At 40.2% G+C, this 17,943-nt stretch overlaps 1 protein-coding gene across 1 annotated transcript in view; it reads right to left on the minus strand.

Moving 5' to 3' along the window:
- Nucleotides 1-13,254: 13,254 nt before the first annotated feature.
- CHRNA7 (cholinergic receptor nicotinic alpha 7 subunit) overlaps nt 13,255-17,943 on the minus strand; it is a 100,243-nt gene continuing 95,554 nt past the window's right edge. The window contains 1 exon segment of the mRNA XM_037835321.1: nt 13,255-14,377. Coding sequence (XP_037691249.1) covers nt 13,859-14,377 — 519 coding nt within the window. The 3' untranslated portion in view covers nt 13,255-13,858.

Here is a 17,943-nt window from a genome sequence, read left to right on the forward strand (position 1 = left end):
TACTGTTTCACACCCATTAGAATGGTGAGTGTGATGGGTGTGTAAAAAATGGAAATTAACAAATATGGGTGAAGATGTGGAGAAAAAGAAACATTCATTCATTATTTGTGGTTATGTAAAGTGGTGCAGTCACTGTGGAAGACAGTTTGGTGGTTCCCCTGAAAGTTAAGTATAGAATTACCATATGGCCTAGCAATCTCACTTTTAGGTACATACTGAAAAGAATTGATAGCAGAGGTTCTAACATATTTGCACATAAGAGACATTATTCACAATTGCCAAAATATGGAAGCAACCGTGTCCATCAACCAATGAATGGAGAAATATAATAGAAATTATTCAGCTGTGTTCTAGTTTGCTAAGGCTGCTGGGGTGCAAAACACCAGAAATGGATTGGCTTTTATAAAAGGGGGTTTATTTGGTTACACCATTACAGTCTTAAGGCCATAAAGTGTCCAAGGTAACACATCAGCAATCAGATACCTTCACTGGAGGATGGCCAATGGCGTCTGGAAAACCTCTGTTAGCTGGGAAGGCACTTGGCTGGTGTCTGCTCCAGAGTTCTGGTTTCAAAATGGCTTTCTCCCAGGATGTTCCTCTCTAGGCTTCAGCTTCTCTCCAAAAAGTCACTCTCAGTTGCTCTTGGGAGTTTGCCCTCTCTTAGCTTCTCCAGAGCAAAATTCTGCTTTCCAAGGCCATCTCCAAAATGTCTCTATAGACTGCAGTTTCTCTCTCAGCTCCTGTGCATTCTTCAAAGTGTCCCTCTTGGCTGTAGCTCCTCTTCAAAATGTCACTCGCAGCTGCACTGAGCTCCTTCTGTTTGTCAGCTCATTTATATGGCTCCAGTGATTTAATTTAGACCCATCCTGAATGGGCGGGCCAACACTTCCATGGAAATTATCCAATCAGAGTCATCACCTACAGTTGGGTGGGGTATATCTCCATGGAAACACTCAAAGAATTACAATTAACACTGATAGGTCTGCCCACACAAGATTACATCAAAGATAATGGCATTTGGGGGGACATAATAATTCAAACAGGCACAAGCTGTAAAAAGGAATGACATTCTGATACATGTGACAACATGGATGAACCTCAAAGACATCATGTTGAATGAAATAAGTCAGACACAAAAGGACAAATATTGGATGATCTCATTGCTATGAAATAATTAGAATAAGCAAATTCATAGTCAGAAAGTAGAATACAGGTTTCCAGGAAGGGATAGGGAGTGAGGAATTAATGCTTAACTGGTATAGAGTTCCTTTTGGGGTGATGTGAAAGTTTTGGAAATGGTGGTACAACATTATGAATGTAATTAACACCAGTTAATTATATATTTGAATGTTGTTAAAAGGGGAAATGACCTTATTTAGTTATACATATAACTAAATACAAATTTTAAAAATCCTTAGGATTGTACAACACAGTGGACCCTAATGTAAACTATGGAGTATAGTTAATATGATAATTATAATAATATAATAATATATTAATACTATATATAATAATATTCTTTCATCCGTTATATCAAAATTTCCACACTATTGCAAATTGTTAATAATGAGGGAGTATATGGGAACTGTATTTTCTAAATAATTTTTTATAAAAACTACAAATTTCAGCTTCTCTAATAAAAAAGTTATTACTATAAAAAGAGAAATCCATGAGTGAGTGTGTGCAAATATGTGTGTGTTTGAGTGTATGTCTATGTGTGAGTGAGAAAGAGAACTACCTTCCAGTGAAAAGCATGATTCTATAAAACCAAAATGTTTCCTAGAGGTAGAAGAAAGAGAATTTCACATGATCACCTATAGTTCTGTTAATAAAATATGTTTTATAGTTTACAAATGACCTGAAATTATAGAAGATCTAGAAAACAAAAACACTACATATCAAATTGTATGGATTTCTGTTAAAGCTTTGATCAGAAGAAAATTCAAAGCCAAAAGCACTTGTATGTGATTAAATAGGAATAAATGGAATACATGAATTATGCATCTCTTGATTATTTAGAAAAAAGAAAAAATTAAGCAAAATAAAAGTAGAAGAGGCATTACAATATTTTCCATTTCTGGCTTTTGCACTCAACATACTGTCCTCAGGGTTCATTCACCTAGTTGCATACCTCATAGCTTCATTCCTTCTTGTAGACACTCAATTATCCACTGTATGTATACACCACAGTTTGCCCTTCTGTTCAGTTGATGTACCCTTAGCCCACCTCCATTCATTGCAAATTGTGAATACTGCCTCCATAAACACCAATGTGCAAATGTCCATTTGCATCCCTGCTTTCAGTTCTGTAAAGTATATACTAATAAAAGGGTTGCAGGATCATATGGCAACCCTACACTTGGCCTCTTGTGGAACTACCACACTGCCCTCCACATGGGCTACCCCATTCTACTTCCCTACCAAGAGTGAATAGGAACATCCCTTTCTCTGCATTTTCTCCAGCACTTGTATCTTACTGTTTATTTTTAAACAGTTTTATTCACACATCATACTCTCCATCCTAAGTAAATAATCAATAGTTCCTGGTATAATCACATAGTTTGATGCATTCACCACCACAATCTATATGAGGACATTTCCATTTCTTCCACAAATAAAGAAGAGGGGAAATATGAAGAGTAAAAAATAAAGAAATAAAATAAAATAAAAAGGAGAAACAAAAATAACACTAATAATCCCATACCCTTCCCTTATATTCCCCTCTTACTGACATTTAGCTTTTGTATATTGTCTTTTTTATGTTTCATGGAAGTATATCACAATGTTACTGTTAACTATAGACTCTACTTTGCATTGATTATATTTTTCCATATACCATCCAATTTTTAACACCTTGCAATGTTGATATTCATTTGTTCTCCTTCATGTAAAAACATTCTTATATTATAATGTTTCACTAATATGGACTAAATAAAATGTGCAAATGCCAAGAATTGAATTCAAGAGCATAGGTTATCAGGGGAAGGCTTATTGTAAAGTTTCCTAGATTGTAAGCTCTTAAAGCAGTCACATCTATTGCTGAGTTGTTCAGGTTATTTCTAAATTCTGAGATGCTGAGCTCTTTGTATGTAACCTGGTTGTTCCCTGGAACTTTGGATATCTGTACGACACCTGAGTCTCAGAGCTAGAGTTCTGCAGCTACGAATGTCAGCATTACACTATACAGCAACTGTTAAAAAATCTGAAAAAGAGATCAGACTTCAGTTAGAGATATGAATGGAGCTGATCTGGTTAGGACTAAGGCAATTAGACTAAAGGTTAAAGGATGATATTGACTGTGTTTTAAAACTTCAACTTCTGTGTGAGACCAAAGGAAGAGTTGTTTATTTGGTGCAAAATTCATATTTTCTGTAACACGCTATTAATTTAACTTGTACGGTCAGTTTATTTGAATGATTGATTACATGGAACCCTGAATAGGGAATGGGAACTGGTTGGTTAGAGTGATGCCCTGTTACATCCCAGAGTAATTTTGACAGAGAGTGGAAAAGAACTTGCAAAGTCTGCTTGAGGGACTGGGAAAAGTGTGGAAATATTAATCTTCCCCACCTGGGGAATCCCTGTAATTCTTGCATTGGGGACTTACAATTTAATAGACCCTTGATCTTGGGGCTTGCCCTTATAAAACCTATTCTTGCAATGGGGAAGCTAAGTCTACTTATAATTATGCCTTACAGTCACCCCCAGAGAACCTCTTTTGTTTGTCAGATGTGGTCTCTCTCTCTAAGCCAACTCTGCAGGTAAACTCACTGCCTTCCCCCCTATGTGGGACATGACTCCCAAGGGTGTAAATCTCCCAGGCAACATGGGACATGACTCCCAGGGATTAACCTGGACCCAGCATCATGGGATTAAGAAAGCCTTCTTGGACCAAAAGGGGGAAGAGAAATAAAACAAAATAAAGTTTCAGTGGCTCAGATATTTCAAATAGGGTTGAGAGGTCATTCTGGAGGTTGTTTTTATGCATTATAGAGATATCCTTTTTTTAATTTTTAGTGTTTTAGAATAGCCAGAAGGAAATATCTGAAACTGTTGAACTGTAATCCAATAGCCTTGATTCTTGAAGATGATTGTATAACTATAAAACTTTTATCATGTACCTGTGTGATTGTGTAAACCTTGCAACTAACACTCCCTTTATCCAGTATATGGGCAGATGAGTCATAAAATAAAGACAAAAAAATAAATAATAGGGGGTGATTGGAGGGTAGGATGTTTTGGGTGTCTTTTTTTATATTTATTTTTATTTTTATTTTTTGGAGTAATGAAATTGATTGTGATTATGAAAGCACAAGTATACAATGATACCATGAACCACTGATTTTACACTTTGGATGATTATCTTATGTGAACATATCTCAATCAAGTTGCATAGAAAAAAAAATTATTAAGGAAAAAGGTAGAAGAGAAGGAACAAAATATTGAAAACAAAAGCAGATCTCCCAGGAGCCATGGCAATGGGGGCCCCTTCCCCACTTATGATAATTTATGATATTCAAATGTTAAATCCATATGTAAAGGAAGTAAATGGAATGGAAAAAGGAACCATGGCAGATGTGGTCAGCAATACTTTGAGGAATGTCTAGTGAGGGTTGGGAGGGTTTGTGCCAGAAGGAATGAATGAGAAAAAATGGCTAAGTTGTAAAAGAAAGTGGCCTGAGCCTCAGGAGAGCTTCTGGTTAAAGCTTCAGCTGGTCTTTCCTCCCACTGGCACCCACGGCATAGGGGAAGGCAGTAGTTTCTCCCCAGGTCCCTTGGGCTGGGCTGGAGAAGGCAGCCCCTCTAGCAGCTGTGACTACAGTGGTTTCCTGCTCCTGCCAGAAAGGTCATTCAATCAGGGGACAACAGAAGCTGGCACCCAGTTTCCCAAAATGGTATGTCTGAACATATGATAAAGTAAAACACTTGGTGAGTCAAATCAATAAACACAGAAGAAACCAGAAATACAATGGGAAATGGGAAAGGGACAGGTAAACACAAATAGAGGAGATTAAAATTATTAGAAGCCTAAAAGGAGAATTATGCAAGTATGTTGAAAAAAATGGGTTGAAATCAATTTTTCTAGGAAAATGTGTGACTAAAATTGACTCCAGAAGTGCTTGATGACCTAACCTGCCCAATGGGAGAAACCTAGAAATGTACCAATGAAAGCCTTGACAACTACCAGGTGAGTTTTTTGTTGTTTTTGTTTTTGTTTTTGTTTTTGTTTTGAACTTAGGTAGAAGATAAATCTAAAGCCAAGTAAATGGCTGCAGAATAGAGCTGTTTTTTTTTTTCTCAAAATATTGTCCATTTTTTTGAAGTCAGTATAAAATGAAAAGAAAATATGGGAACAAAAAAAGCACATAAAAGTAAGCTGTAGAATTGTTAATGTCTGTTTTGAATATTGAAGTAAAAGTTGTAAGAATGAGCAGCGACCAAATAAGGAATATATGTGGGTGTGGTTTTAAGACATCTATTCATTTTAATGAAACATACAAGAACAAAGGGAGGAAAACCTCATGGTCATCTTCAAGAATACTGAAAAGGCTTAGACAAAAAGCTAACATATATATCTAATTTTCTGCCAAAATCTGTAAAAGTTCTAGAATGCATGGATACTTTTTTTATGACAAGGAAATTACATGCCTTCATACAAGTTAAGTGGTGAGACATTAAAACACCCATTAATGTCACAAACAAGAGAAGTATTCCATCTGAACCACTATTACTTAACACTGTTCTTAAAAGGTAATTCAATGCAATTGCCTGAGAAAAAGAAATGAGGAAAGTATTAGAAAGGAGGAAGAAGAAAATCTCAGAAACAATAAGAAACCACAATTATGGTGGCTGATTATGACACTAGCATACAAAATAGACTATTTTCCTATACATACAGTTACAAAATGTGTCTGCTGAAAATGGTAGGCAAAATGATAAAACTTCTAGAAATTAACAAAAAAAAAAATGTATACATCTTGTCTGGAGCAAAATCATGAAATTCTACTGAGTGATATAAAATTAGACTTGCAAAAGTCTAGATTGCTGTGTTGTTGAGTAAGAAGACTCAACTATTTGACGATGTCTGTCTCCCCCATATTAACCTATAAATTCATTGTGACCCCAATTTAAAAAAATGTGTGTGAGTGTTCTGGACCACAGGGACTGGTCCAGCAGGGAGATGAAAGGAAACTCCAGGAATGAAGTGAGACATAAACTTTATTACAGGAACTTACAGGAGTGAAGCAAGAAGTCAGTCAAGCTGCTCTGACTGTGTCCAGTTCAGAGCTCAGAGAGAAAGCACTCCACAATTAGGCAGGAATCAGCAAGGCCAGTTACAGAGGCCGGAAACAAAAAACATTCCACTGGGTATGAGATAAAGGAGTCTTGTAACATTGTAACATTTAGATTAGCCACATGCCAGAAAGGGAGTAACAATCTCAGTTCTGGGAACTGGTGGACCTTGGAAAGGTTTAGCTAATACAGGAAGAGGAAATGGCCATCTGCACACTCCCCCCTTTAAGGGGGGAGCTCGTTAAATTTTGATTAACTGCTCTGAGTCACACAGACAGCTGCATGCTTAATTTTCACAGAATTCTAGGGAAGGCCCAGGCCCTGGGATCCTACAATCCACCCCCAGGCAGCAGTTTGCATTGACCACAGGACAGATGTTGCATCCACTAGTTCACAGCAACAATACAACAAGCAACAGAGCATAAGCAAAGCAGTATATAAAGTAATCCTATGAATAATTGGCACCATGGCCAGGTTAAAGAATTAAACTAATTTGACAGAGGTCATGAGGCAAATATTCAATATTTTGTAAGATACTCATTTTATTTTACCCAACTTTGACCATAGAAAAATATTTTCTTTTCTGCAAACTTTCTGCAACTTTCTGTATCTATTCAGGTTTTGTCCTTTATTTTACTCTTCCTTATTTTGTAACAACTAGTCATTTAGGACAAATTTACTTTCTTTTTCCTTTAATAAAAACACAAGTTTTATATCTTTCATACTAAAGTTACTAAAATAATTCTGTTTTCAAGCAAACATTTTACAACATACAATTACCCTCAAAATCAAACTTGCCAGAATAATGTTAAATACTTAGAACACTTCAGTCAATGCATTATTGAAACAGTAATATACAATGTTTAACAAGAATTAATGGTACATGTAGACATTAAACCCAATGGCTGAGTGGTTTAATAATATACAAGCCAAGTTTTTATTAGTAGATAGAAGAGTTCCAGGTGATAGGGTACCATGTGGGGAGTTTAAATGTATATACATTTTTATCTCTGCTGTGGCAGGGAGACCTCTGGGGTGAGAATTGCAATTAGGGCATAATGAGTGTTTACAAAGCTATGCATACAATTCCGTGGGGGTTGGATGGGGGTCCTGGATTGATAATACAAATAACTTTTGGTATTTTATGTATACACTGCAGCTCAATGTTTACATTTCATGTAATTCTAATACCCCATGGGCTTAGGCTTCTCAACCAGCACAGCTGCACGGGCTAGGACCAGGGCCAAGAGACCTTATTTTGCTCAGGTTTTAGTGCTTGTGGAGCAGACAAGAGCAAGTGATTATTATTACCTCACTGTGGTTGTAGTTTTGCTGGTCCTTTTATCTGAATTCACAGGGCTTGCATGGACCCCGCAGTTATCATTTTAATGGGAGCAGGGGCAGTGGCCCGGGGCCTTGGGTTGAGGCTGGTTAAAGCTGGATACAGTTGCTGGATCCACTGGTTACACTTGTGGCAGGCAGTCCAGATGTCTTCCCACATTTCTTCCCCACACAAAGGGCAGCCAATGATGGCCCATTGTTCCTGTTTCCACATGGCCATCCACACCATTAAGCATTGGTACACAGTCCATTTGTCAGTATAAATGGTTAGTGCATCACCTGGATTGTGAGCAATGACCATTTATACTTTGCATAGTCTCAGTTTCCCACTATATAGTGTCAATATTAGGCTGCACATCTAGGTGGCAGACTGCCCAAGTTGCTGATCCATCAGTATACTAGGAGGAATACTACCATCCAGGTGGCGGGCTGCCCAGTTACTGATCCATCAGTATACTGGGTGGTGGGCACAGAGATAGCCACCTCAGGAGGATTAGCAGGGAGGGACAATTGTTGTTCCACATAGCAAACTGGCCCTTTAAGATATCACGCATCCTGGCACTTAAAGGGCTGCTGCTAAAAACACTATGTGGTTGTAGGTGAGCTTTCCACTTGGTTAGAGTGCTAGACCTAGCACTTCCTAAATGGGGTTTGGTGGCAGTGTCACACACCCACCCTGTATGCAGGTGGCTGTCCACAGTGTCACAGGACATCTTTGGGTTAGTCTTTCAACTTGTAGTAAGGGATTATATGAAACACATAGTTCCTTCTCTAAGGGACTATATTGCAGTTCAGCGTCATTCCAAAGTTGAGACCAAAAGCCAATGGGAGCTCATTTTGCCTGTTGCCTTTCCACAAGTCCCACCCAAAGCCAATTTCTGTGCTGGCTACTTCCAATTCATAAGGTACATATGGGTTCCAACCCCCTTAGGGTTTGAGCTTGTGGGATAGCTCACTTTAGCTTTTTCAAATGCAGCCTGCTGTGAAAAATCCATTCCCATGCTTTTCCTTTTTTAATCATGGTGTACAAAGGTTTTAGTATTTGTGCTAAATGGGATATAAATGGTCTCCAATAATCTAATAAACCAGCAAAAGCTATTATTTGTTTAGAAATATGTGCTGTGGGATAACTCTGTATTTTATCAGCAACAGCTGAAGGAATAACTTTAGTTTTACCCAACTAGACAATACCCAAGAACTGAACTTGATGGAATATTCAGGTGCTGTTGGAGGTTTCCACATTTTAAAATCTTGAGCTACTAAACCATGGCAAATAATGGAACTATGAAGGTATCCTTGTGGAAGCACAGCAAATGTCCATTGTTGTCTTTCCCACATGAAGGTGAATGCAGGCTGGCTGGAGGGATCTAAAGAAATACTAAAGTATTAGCAAGGTTTAACCCAAAGTGAAATTGGCCTAAATGAGTACTTGTATCCTGCAACAAAGTAGCTATATGTGTCACAGCTGCAAACAAAGGAAGAGTTACAAAATTAAGTTCTCTATAATTAATAGTCATTTGCCAGGTACCATCAGGGTTTTTCATTAGCCAGATAGGGCTAATAAATAGACTGTGAGTGGAGATTATAATGTCCACTCTAATTCTTTGATGGCAGCAGTTATTTCTTGGTAGCTCCCTGGTGGTTTATACTGATGCATTTCCACAGTATGTCTGGGGAAAGGCACCTTTTGATCAGGAGTGGCTGTTTGGGCAGCAGCTGCCATGCCATCTTCCCATGTTGGGGAATCGGAGTGTTGAATTTGCTGTGTTTTAACCTTTTGTTGGACCAGGGGACAAACATGCTTACTTTCCTCAGTTTCAATTTCCCAGTCAGACTGGGGCCCGTCATCTTCTTATGAGAAATCAACAGGGTCCCACACTTTAGGGTTCCAGTCAGGGAGAGCTAGGATATGCTTAACTCGCCCTTTGGGCAGCTTATGCCCTCTACTCTAGTGTACTGGCATGTCAACATTTCTAAACTTTCATCCAGAGCATCTGTCAATTCTGCTTGGGCCAACTGCATATCCCTTTCTAACTTCAATTCTTCTTCCAAGTGGCGGACTGCTGCATCAGCCATTAGGGCCTTTTCTGTAGCTGCACACACAGCTTCCAAGAGCGGCCAGGCTATGTTGCTGTGGCAGCCTGACAGCTTTCCTTTTTCTTATGAAATCCTAACAGTCCTGCAGCCTGTTGCAGGAGGGCTATTAGTCCAGCCAGGGATTTATATGCATCTCCATACTCCCTCAGCAGACCCCATTCATCTAGAGGGTAGCCACCCCTCTCCACATAGACATCACAGGCCACCCCAGTATCCCCTGCCCCCAGGGAATCCCCCTTTCCCTTTCCTAAGTTCATGTCATCAGTGGCTGGGGTTTTCTTAGTCTCCTGGCTGGCTCGCCAATTGTTCTGTCCTGCAGGGACTGGTCCAGCAGAGAGATGAAAGGAAACACCAGGAATGAAGTGAGACATAAACTTTATTATAGGAACTTACTTACAGGAGTGAAGCAAGAAGTCAGTCAAGCTGCTCTACTGGTGGCAAGTTCAGAGCTCAGTGAGAAAGCACTCAGCAATTAGGCAGGAATCAGCAAGGAAACTTATAGAGGCCCAAAACAAAAACATTCAACTGGGTATGAGATAAAGGGGTCTTATAATATTTAGATTAGCTACACACTAGGAAGGGAGTAGCAATCTCGGTCCTAGGAACCGCCGGACCTTGGAAAGGTTTTGTTAATACAGGAGGGAGAAGTGACCATCTGTGTGCTCCCTCCCTTTGAAGGGGGTTGGTTAAATTTTGATTAACTGCTCTGGGTCACTCAGGCTGCTGTGTGCTTAAGTTTCACAGAATTCTAGAGAAAGGCCCAGGCTTTGGGTTCCCACAGTGATATTGTGTGTGTGTGTGTGTGTGTGTGTGTGTGTGTGTGTGTGTGTGTGTTTAGGGGAACATATGCTTGAAAATGTCCGAAATTAAGATGAATAAAGCTATGATAATTAAGGGCATTCATAGAGAGATAATCAATAAACAGAAACAGACCAAAACACCTGAAGGAAATTATTTTAGAAATAAAGTTGTATTTTGTACGAGTAGGGAAGAGATTATAAATGTATTGCAGGAATGCACTATTACGTATTTTGTTGGCACAACTGACAATTGTTTGCAAGGAAAAATTGGATCTTTACCTCCACTTCCTACAATAAATATATTCCGGAGTTAGAAGATATAAAAGTAAACAAATGAAACCAAGAAAGTTTTAGAAGAAAATATGAGTAAATTTATTTATAATCTCAGAGTGCAGAAGGCCTTTTAAAATTGGAAATAAATCCCAGGATCTACAAAGGAAAAACAGATAAATGAACATAAAAATTTAAAATTTCTGTATGCCAATAAATAAGCAAATTAATAAATAACACCAAAAGAAAAATGGTGAATATTTTCAAGACAAAAGACAGAAAGGTCCCAAAGTACAAAGGCAAATTAGTTACAAAAAAGTCAAATAACCCAACTGAAAATTATGTAAAGGAATAAATTTAAAAAACATAGAAATTATCAAAAAACATTTGAAAAGATATTCAATTTCACTCAGAGGAACTAAAATCAGAACAATTTACACTGCAATGTCAGTTTTCACCAATCAGATTGAAAAAAAAATTAATTTGATAATATCCAGTTCTGAGAAAGTTTGAGAAATAGGCCCTTTCATTATATTGATCAATTTTTGGAGAATAATCTTACAACAGCTATAAAAATTTTAAATGCACATAACCTTAAACCAACAATTTCATTTCTGTGCTAGAATTTATACCAAGATAGAGTCACAAAAAATATGCCAAGATATATGTATGTACAAGGATGCTAACTATAGATTTGTGTACAAAAATAAAAACTGGAAGTGCTCTGTATGTTCACCAACAAAAGAATAATCAAATAAATTATAAGACACTAAGCAACTAGTAAGAGGAATGAGGTAGATCTTTATATCACTATGGAAAGATCTCTAAGAAGAAACTCTTACTGAAGAAAACAAGGTGGAGAGCACTGTGGATAGTGAGTGCTAGGAAACCTGTGTCTGTCTCCCTGTCTTCCCCTCACCCTCTCCCTCCCTCCCTTTCTTCTTACATCCTTTCTAGAAGGGTAACGGAGAAGTCATCAGTGGTCCTCAGAGAGGAGAGGATACAGGGCAAATGGGAGGCTGGTGTTTGTAACCATTCACACTTTGCTAACCTTCTGTGCATCTATTCCTTATTATTATTATTATTATTATTATTAATGTTAAAGTAGTTATTTGGATCATCAAAATATGAACTATGTACTTTTGTTTGCTTTTTATACTATTTTTTGTATAAAATACAAAACCTCCATTTTTTTTTTATAAGCCAGTGTGGTAGGAATCCATTTTTAGATAATGATAAGAAATGAAGCACTCCCTTTATAGATCAAAATGCTTCTACTTGTATCCTAGACACCTCAAATACAAAACACAGAAAATATTGTGCATTGCTCATCCATATCATGCAGAGGTGAACTCTGAGGCTGACCCTGCTCCAGGTGTGATGCTAAAATGCTCTGATTTTATCAACTTTCTTGTTGAAAACAAGGCCTCTCTAGGGTCTCCTCTCTTAAGTTACACACACACAGGTGCTCACACATACACAGAGCACACACACACACACACACAAATTGCCATCTCCATCTTAGTGCAAAGGAATTCATGCACGTGACCCAGAAATGAGAGAAATAAATGGCTGGAGACATGTGCAATTTCTTCTGTACTGAAACTCTAATCTTCCCTCATGATGTATCCATCTCAGCATTAGTAGCAAATTAAAGACCCTTAGGAGTCCAGAAACCTTCTGCAGTTTGAGCTATGAACTGCTGCTGGATGATACAATAGAACAGGAGAGATTTTCTTGTGGAATTACCCTCTGATCTTGTTAGAAGATAAGAATGGGAGGGTGACTATTGTTGACAAGATAATCTGGGCCAAGAACTGTGTTATCACTGGAAGTATAAAAATTAATGTTCCTCTTTCTTTCAAAATACACATTTCCAGTGAATCCACCCATTGATCCTGAGCCAGCTTTCTGAGCTGAAGCTGGGGTGGGCAGGCTATGGGGGGGGGGGGCAGATCCCCAAAAGCAAGATCTGGGGTTACTGGCTGTGCTAGCCCCTCCATACTGGATGCTACTGATCTGTCATCCAGGAAAGCCATTGGCCACACAAGAAGCCAGAGCAAGTCCCAGCTCCTGGCCCCTGGCCCTGACAACTTTTTGTTGTGGATGGATCTAAAAATGGCTAAGACTCATCAGTGCCAAAACATTTGAATCATCTAATGCATTTTTAATTTCAAATATATAAATGGTTAATTTAGCTTGAGCTATTATTTTGGGCTGTAATTATAATAGGACTCTATTTGTCCTCTAGGTTTTACAGAATAGAACAGATTCACTCAAATCTCTACTGTCCAGGGGTGGCACAGAAAGCTCTGGAAATGACTGTCATCCTTAGAAAAAAGATCCTGACTCAGCTGAACCCACACAAATCACTGACGTGCCTGATTCCTTGACCAAGTGAGTAGGTGTGCAGAAAACAGTTTGCAAGGCCAGCCACATCTTTTTTTTTTTTTTTTTTTTTTTAATGTAGAAACAGCATAAACTTGTTTCTCTCTAGCATCTATCTTTGGTAGAGAAAAAACGGGAATTTGCAGGAACATCAGTGGTTAAGTTTTCAGTTTTAAATTCTTTTTCCCCCTTCACCAGCTGATTATTTGAATGGATTCAGTGAGTTTGGGGTATTGTTATTTTCAATTTAGGTTTTACACAGGCAAAAGCAGATGCTGGGTTTTCCTAGGCTGTCATGGCAAATGACATGCAAGCATGCAAAACTAACAGTATGGGCCTCCCCTGGCAGTCTTCAGCTACCTGGCTCCTCTCTGAGGGGCTCCCCAGGAAAAGGGAAATGGATAATAGGACTTCTCAGAGGTCCAGCAATCTAGGGCTGCTCCAAGGGTATCCATTTGCAGATTTGAGAGGATTAAAAGAAAATTTGCCTATACCTTATTACTGAAAATATCAGTGACATTGTTGGCAACATGAACATGGGTGACCAAGGTGCATCTGAGTTATCAAGTGTGGATTTCATGTTACAGTGGGATTAGCACCCCTTTTGTCCCAAACCAAAGACATTTCCTGTCTGTGCATTTCCAGTACCCGTATGGGACGAGCAGGTGCTAAGCGAAGTCCTTAGATACGGCCTCCACGAAGTTGGGAGCGGACATGAGGATGCCGATGGTGCAGATGACGGTGAAGACGGAGAAGGCCATGAGGCACAGGCGGTCCACCACGCAGGCCGCGAACTTCCACTCGCTGCAGACCTCCTCGCTCTCGTCCTGGCAGCGGAAGCGGCTGGCGATGTAGCGCACCTCCTCCAGGATCTTGGCCAGGTCCGGGTCGCCCTCGGAGGGCGGCCCGCCGTGCAGGAGGTGCTCGTCGTGCGTGGGGGAGCAGGCCAGGCGGCCGCACACCACCCCGGAGTCAGGCGTCGGGGCGCAGTGCAGGCCGTCCAGGCCGCGGAAGCCGATGTAGAGCAGGTTCCCGTTGCTGGCAGGCGGCCCCGGGGCCGCGTTCATCTCCACGCTGGCCAGGCTGCAGCGGCGCTGCTTGTGCTGGCAGACGGGCCGCACCTTGTCCTCCCCGGGCCTCTTCATGCGCAGGAACCAGGCGCACCAGTTCAGGAGGATGATTCTGGTCTGGGGAACAACAGAGCGTTAGGAGGTGCCTGGAAGCAAGCAGCAGCTGATGGCAAAGGCAGCGAGAGAGAAGCCAACCTCCCGATGTGGAGGGGATGGTCTACAAGGCAAGACCCTTTTCTTCCTTTGAGGTGGGGGGATAATAGGCTCTATGGCCCTCCCAGCTGATTTTGTGCAGCCCAGCAGTGCCCTCTCATTAAAATGGCCAAGTCAAATGTGAGATGAGAATAAAATCGATGCAAAAATTCACCCTGGAATGAGCTGAGTTATCCTTCATGAGCTCACTGCCCAGCAGATAGCAGAAGGCACACTGACATCTCAGAAAAGACTGCCCTACCAGAGCCCCTGGGCTGTGTGCATTGGCAAGTTACATTCCATCACTGATTCTTCCTCATCTGTAACTAGGGCATAGTAATGCCTAATCCCGATTCCCAAACTGTGTGCCGAGGTGCCCCACAGTGCCCAAACTCTCAGGGTGCCCAGGGATATTTTAAATTTCCAAGGGAAAGCTGTGACATCGACCATATACCATACGAACCACCAGTTCAGAGTTTCTACATTAGATTGTACCTCCCCTTCTATCATGTCACGTTTCCAAAGCCGATTAATGCGGCAGTCTTGATAAAACCCAAGTACCCAAGCGAGGCAACATGAAACAAAAAATGAGTGTAGTATCCCCAGTCTTGAACTCAAAGTTTGGGATCTTGTGTTGTGCCCAGGGGAGACAAAGTAGTTAGGGCATAAATACTTGGTAAGTTGTTTTGACCTATTTAATAAACACAACTGTTAGGTATTATTTTTGGTGTAGGAGTTCTGTGAAAAAACTTCTGAGATACTAAAGGTGCCATCAACAGAGAAAGTTCAGGAAGCTCTAGCCTAACTCACTACGCTGCAATGAAAACCGACTAAGATCATGTTTGGGAAAGTCCTTTGAAAAGTATCAAGCCAGAGTTGGCAAACTTACTGAATAGTTCAGGCTTTGCAGGACACAAGATCTGTGTTGCAACCACTCAATTCTCCTGTTGTAGTACAAATACAAGTGCAGACAGCATGCAAATGAATGGGCATGGCTGTGTTCCAATAAAACTTTATTTAGTCAAATAGTTGACAGGCTGGATTTAGTCAAACAATTGGCAGGCTGTACTTGGCCCATAGTTTGCACACCCCTGAGCTGAAGTATTTTATAAATGCAAGGCACCTACAATGCATGGAGGTGGCTGGAGAGAAATAATCGTGATGGTCTGTATCGTTTATGCCTCTAATGGAAAGAACTGAGAAATCTGGAGCTGCAAGACAGGCCAAGAAGCATTCTTGCAAGCCATTTCTACACATATGTGTGTTAAGTGGCTCTTTCCCTGCAATTACACAGTTAGGAATTTCATTTTAATTTTGTTTTATGTTTATAGACAAATTCCATCAGCAGCATGACAGGCATGTTTCCCATCTGTAAGTACAGATAGGAAGTTGTCTAGCTTATCTCGACAGCACTTTCATTCTTGGTAACGGTTTTTATGACATCTTATCGAAGAGAGCTGCAGTAAACAGCTCTGGACACAGGCAATGGAAAAAATAAGAAAGGGCAAGGTTGGTTTCATTGTTGCTGTAAAGATGACCCTTTGTTTGACAGTGCACTTAGCAGAGCAGATGATGCTCTATACAACCTGCCTCATGGTTAAACCCCCAGAACCTGGAAAGGCTGAGTCTGCCACCCCCTAGAAGATTTTCCATAATGGATGTTACGGATTGAATCATTTTCTCCAAAAAGACATGTTCAAGTCCTGACATCTGGACCTATGGATATAAATTTATTTGTAAATAGGCTCTTTAAAGATGTGGGTGGGCCTCCTGGAGTCCTTATAAGTAGAGCAAATTTGAACACAGGAAGGGAGGAGACAGACAGGGAGACACACAGCCAGATGACAGAGGCAGACTGAGTTATGGATGGCCACCAAGCCACCACCAGAGTGCTACAGGCTCCAGAGAAAGCATGGCACTATAACACCTTGATTTTGGACTTCCAGCCTCCAAAACTTTGAGACAACAAACCCCTGTTGTTTAAGCCAATTAGTCTGTGGGACTTGGATACAGCTGCCCTAGCAAACTAAGACAATGGGTAAGGTGCAAGGAACACACAGTCCCCGTGAATCTTCAGGCGAGTTCTACCCTCCACACCAGGTACATGAGACACGCCGTCTTAGCCCCTGTAGGGCTCTGCAAAGTGGGAGTAATCCCTCCATTTTAGACAAGGAGGCTGAGGCTCAAAGAGGTTAAGAACCAGGCTCATGGTCACACCATAAGTGGTTCAGGCACTTGGCATGTTTAGACTTCGGCAGCCTCATGTGCAGGAGGTTCTCTTCAAAGTTTCTGTGATTGCAGTCCAGCCCTCACTGGGAGTGCCCAAGCATGAAGGAGAGCATCCTAGCAATATGTGAACCCAAACCCAGAAGGAGCTGAGTATGTGGAAAGCTGAGCGTCCATGAAGCACTTCTTTCAGGCGGGGGGTGTCCGCACAGCCCCCTTGGGCATATCTCGAGTTAATGTGATCCACACTGCCACATCTATTTTGAATTTCACGGCCTGAATCTTTAGCTTTCAAGACTAAAGCATCTCAAAAGATGAAATTATCTCCTTTGTACTTACGAAACTGTGCTTTTGACCCTTTCCTTAGGTTACAGTTTTGTTTCTGGCTGTGCAAATGTCACATAATACCACCACATCTGACAGTATCTTCTTCAAGACCACAGATCATAATAAAAGTCCCTCAGAGGATGTTTATGATGCAGAAACACAGGGAAAGAAAGAAAAATGCGGGGGTGCCATATAAAATGAAAGAGATGTTCAACCTCCATATTTCCTTTGCAGTCATCAATTTCAACATGCTCTGATGTTGAAAGACGAATAATTAGCATTTACTTAAGACTTCTCTGAAAGAGTAAAGCCCAACAGGTCCTTCAAAATGGTTTTGTTTCTTAGTGCCTTAATTCCCTTATCTTTACATCAGCCAAAATATTTATCAGAAATAAGAATATGTATTTATATTTTTTATATTTGCATAAAGAAACACTGAAAGGAAAAAGGAGTTAATCAAAATGGTTACCTACAGTAGAAATGGGGTTAGCAGAAGTGGGAGCAAGAATTCCTTAGGAAGGACTTTTGATTTTATTTTGACTTTCAAAATATGTAAATGTATTACCCATTTCAAATTGATAAATGGATAGAAAGAAAGACTCAAAAATAAACAAGGCCCCAGCTCTCACACGTGGCCTTTTGTGTATGCATGCCATGGTTGTAAGAAAGTCAAAGAAGGCTGTGAATGTGTGCAAATACATCCTATCTATAACAGGGGAAATAAACCTTCTCAAAGCAAGTCTCACGGAAGGTAGTGACAGCCTGCATGTGTGTGAGGCTTCGCCATTTAGGTGGAGTTCACATAACTGCCGGAACTGAAAGAAAGAATCTTTATTGAGTATTTGAGAGGGACTGCTTGTAAAAGAATCTGATGGCTGAGAATAACTTTATGAACCCAATCTTTTTGTAAAGCAATCTTTCCCAAATTAACTTTTGGA

Source organism: Choloepus didactylus, chromosome 4 (genome assembly GCF_015220235.1).
Source record: "Choloepus didactylus isolate mChoDid1 chromosome 4, mChoDid1.pri, whole genome shotgun sequence".
In the NCBI taxonomy this organism is placed as follows: Eukaryota; Metazoa; Chordata; class Mammalia; order Pilosa; family Megalonychidae; genus Choloepus; species Choloepus didactylus.